We start from the raw sequence: 4,336 nt of genomic DNA, 5'->3' as shown, positions 1-4,336 counted from the left end.
CTCGGGCTCGTTTATAATATTGTGGTTACACGTACTCTACCTCTATAATTTGTGGTTACACGACTCGAGTTTAACATGTCCATGATCAAATTATAGCGGTTATACGTACTCTACCTCTATAATAAACTAAAAATTAAACTGCAGCAAACATAAATCATAGCTTCAAATTAAACAAAAAAGTACATAGCAATTTCTACATCTTTGTTATTTTTCTCCCATTTCAGAACATAACTAACAGCTTTTTTTCTTATCCTAATCATACATCAGATTTTTCATCTTTTCACCCGAAACTAGAAGCGCTAAATGATGAATTCGAAGGTCGGTATTATTATAAACTGATAGCTGCTCTCTAATTATTTAAACTGAGGAAATTTTTTTATCATGAAATGCTTCCCCTTCCTCTAATATCTTTCAAGATTATTTGATCATGAAAAAAATCTAATAAGTAAGAAGACAAGATCGAACTAAGGTTTGGTATAGAATCCAATAGGAGACAGTGATTTAATCTAGCAGATTTACTGTCATCATTAAGCTTAAAACTTAAGAATATCATAACCTCTCTCCACAATCATGGCCCCCCTCATCTCTCACTCTTTATTTATTTTTTTTCATTCCAAACAAAATTCCTTCTCAATTCTATCCTCCCCTCGTTCTTCCATTTGCCAGATTATTAAACTTAATTTTAATTTTTTTAATGTCCTTAATCCTCTAATTAACAATAAGCAGATAGTCATCAATCATAAGATACAAGAACTTCATAAGTTTTATTTGAATACAATAATCTCATCAAATTCTTATATTTTTTCATTTTTTTATTAGTTCTACGCAAAGGATTTCATATTTTATTATCAATTCAGCAACTTGCTGAGTTGTTTTAATGATGAGATGGGTTAAGTTATTATCTTAATGCTGCATTATATGGAATGTTCATATAAATAACTCCTTAAGCTCCTACTTGAAATAGCCCCTCTTCTTTGATGTCCTCTGGTTCCTTATTAAAAATCAAGCAAGGAGCTTGAGGGAGTGGCGTCGGAGTCAAGCTGGAGCTCCTTCAACTCAACAATGGCGACAGAGGAGTCCGAGTTGTTGGCTCAATTCCTTGGTATCCCTACTTTCTCCATAGAGCTAGAACATGAGCCAAGCATGTTCATGCAATCCTTGCTTTGGTCTGATCATGGAATTGATGCTTACTATGGATTTCAAGATGTCAACACAAATATGTGCTATTGGCCTATGGAGAATAGTTGTAATTTTACTTCCTTGAGCAACTCAAACAAACAAATTTCAGAATATGAAGGTTACTACAGCAACATGGAGCCAAATATGATGTCAACAATAGGAATAAGATCGAAACCAATACTATTGTGCATGGAAGAAGATAATATCAACACCGCATCGTATAAGACAGATCGAAGACATCATTTTGATGATAAGAATTTCATGAATGATGGTGAAGATATAGGAGGAATTAAGAAATCACAAGGAAAGAGAAAGATTCAAGTTTGCGACTGTGCCGTTGATTCCATCAATATTCAGAGCTCTTCTAAGAAGAGAATCCGAGCCTCGTGGCAGGTCAGTGTAGAATCTTGTTTAAGTGTATAATTCAGTTTGTTTTCCTTATATGAACTGATTTTCAATCTAATGAGAGATTTTTATACTTAGTTCAGGAAGAAAAGAGTAGTGGTAAGAGTTCAAAATCCAAGAAGGCTGATGTGAATGTTGAAGTTGGGGAAGAAGAAGTGGACAATGCTTCTGCTCATATTGTGCAAAGTTCGAGCTGCTACAGCTCTGAAGATGAGGCTAACACTTCACAAGAATTGAATGGAGGAGACGACACGAGCACAAGCACGAGCTTTAACGGATCGATGGTGTCTCTAAATTCAAATCGAAAGAAGAGAGCAGGTAGAGGATCTGCAACTGATCCACAGAGCCTGTATGCAAGGGTAAAAGTCTTCATCTTTATTGGTCATGAACATCTCTTCAACTGTTGCTTCATATTGAGATAAACCATATAGTGAAAAATAGTTCTAAATTGAAAGTTAAATTCTAATGAATAGAATCAAACTGTTTAATACAGAAAAGGAGGGAGAGGATCAATGAGAGATTGAAGATACTACAAAATCTAATCCCAAATGGGACCAAAGTAAGTGTTCTTTGCTTTAGGAAGAAAATTTTGTTCTTGAAATAAAAAATTTGCACCAGAACAAGTTCAAATTTTTTTGTCAGAAATAGAACACAAATTATAAAAAAAGGAAAAAAACTCATGATAAATATGCTAATTACATAACTATTTTGTATTTTGATCATTTATCATTGCAATTCATATGCAATAACATATTTCTTTACCTGGTTGAAATTATCAATCTGTTGATGCCAAATAAATGAAATTCTGGTGTTATTTTTAACAGGTAGACATCAGCACAATGTTGGAAGAAGCAATTCAGTATGTCAAGTTTCTGCAGGTTCAAATCAAGGTAATCTTTACAGGCCATCCATATAAGTTAGGACTATCAAATTTTGGCTTCGTTTGGGACAGCTTTCTTACTATTTCTTAAAGCAACTTTTAAGTACAAAAGATTTAACAATAACTGTGAGATATGATTAACTGATCATAATGTTTGTTTGTTTGTTTTCAATTTTGTTTGTACTTTTAGCTTTTGAGCTCAGATGAACTGTGGATGTATGCACCAATAGCTTACAATGGGATAAACATTGACCTTGATCTGAAGATGTCTCCATTGAAAATTGGCTAAGTATTGCTTGGTGTCTGCATGCAGCCCTTGGAGGAGGGATAACTATTGAAATTTATATGTGGCATGGATGGAAAAATCAAAAGAACTATCATATAAGACTACATAACAATGGTGTAATGAGTTTATATGTAAAATAATTAAGCACTCATGAAGAATTGTAAGTTCCAATTCTAGTTCTACATTTGTTACTTTGTTCCATAGCTCTGGGTGTGGTACAACTGCAATTCGTTCTGATTCAAAAGAGCAATTGAACTGAAATGAGTAGTTCAGAAACTGAATCAAATTGAGATGATTGATTGGTTAGAGAGTAATTTGATTAAAATGAAAGAATAAATTATGATAGGATAATTATTTGTTTGCAATATTTTTCGCCTAAAGCAGGATTCTTAGAGCACTCAAAGGAGATTGGAATAATTATTTTTTATATTTCCGATGATATTTATGATATCAAAAAATTTTCAAATGATATAAACTTATTATAAAATGCCCACTTTATCACAACAATTCCAATGACTCCATAACACCCAAACTAGATGCTTGAAGTCGCTCAAATTAGATGGACTAGAGGATGTTGGGTTGTTTTGTATCGAACTTCCTACTAAAATTGGACTTAAAAAATTCATAGTATTTGAGTAAAAGAAAGTAATATGAGGGGATTTCTACTCACATAGAAGATTCTACAATAAGATACAAGGAGAGGCATTTATTGTTGTTAGAACAACCAATCAAATCCATATTTGTGCAAAACACTCATGGAAATTTTTATATTATTATTTCTATAAATAATTGAAAAAAAGAGTACCTAAGTCATAAGTTTCCTAAAGGGAAATAATCACTAAGGTTAATTATACTCTTATACATCTCTAAATATACCCTAAAAGATTCTCTAAAATTCAATAAGATGGTGGTGAGACCTGCAATGTTTTATGGTGCTGAATGTTGACCATTAAAAGAGAAACATGATACTATGTTAAGTGTTGCAAAGAAGAGGATGCTCGGGTGGATGAGTGGCTTTACTCTTAGAGATAGGATATGAAATGAGCATATTCCTGAATATGTTGGTGTAGCTCTCGTGGAATATAAGATTAGAGAGAGTCGCCTTAGATGGTTTGGTCACATAAAACGGCGGCCTTCCGATGACCCAGTTAGGAAAGTTGAGGTATTAGATTTGACTTATGTTAAGAAAGGTAGAGGTAGACCTAAAAGGACTTGATTAGAAAATATTAATAATGACCTTTCTTTGTTAGATTTAAACGAGAATTTGACTTTTAATAGAACACAATGGAGAAAAAGGGTTCATGTAGCTGAACCAACATAGTAGGGCCAAAGGCTTGATTTTATTGTTGTTGTTTCTTGTTGTATTTGTTATACATTTTAGTTTTGTTCTTCAAGTCTTTCTTTTCATCCTTTTTGTAATGACAAATTGAGGAGAATATTGTGATTATATTATATTTATATTTTTTTCCTTTTGTTTTTAATTGTCTATATTCTTATTTATTTCTTTTGATTACAAATGTACTCTTATTTGTTTACAATTATCTAGTAAAAATAATTAAAATATAACAAAGTTTTTAAGTTTTGTC

The 4,336-nt window shown here is 32.4% G+C and overlaps 1 protein-coding gene across 1 annotated transcript; it reads left to right on the top strand.

Moving 5' to 3' along the window:
- The first annotated feature begins 1,062 nt into the window (after positions 1-1,062).
- LOC110108319 (transcription factor bHLH85-like) lies at positions 1,063-2,753 on the top strand. Its single transcript, XM_028691831.1, has 4 exons — positions 1,063-1,572; positions 1,668-1,943; positions 2,409-2,474; positions 2,655-2,753. The coding sequence occupies exons 1-4, from the start codon at positions 1,063-1,065 to the stop codon at positions 2,751-2,753; spliced, it is 951 nt and encodes a 316-aa protein (XP_028547664.1).
- Positions 2,754-4,336: the final 1,583 nt, after the last annotated feature.

This window comes from Dendrobium catenatum, unplaced genomic scaffold, assembly GCF_001605985.2.
Source record: "Dendrobium catenatum unplaced genomic scaffold, ASM160598v2 original_scaffold_75961, whole genome shotgun sequence".
Lineage (NCBI taxonomy): Eukaryota > Viridiplantae > Streptophyta > Magnoliopsida > Asparagales > Orchidaceae > Dendrobium > Dendrobium catenatum.
The sequence above is the reverse complement of the archived record's forward strand: the minus strand, read 5'-3'. Positions and strand labels throughout refer to the sequence as shown.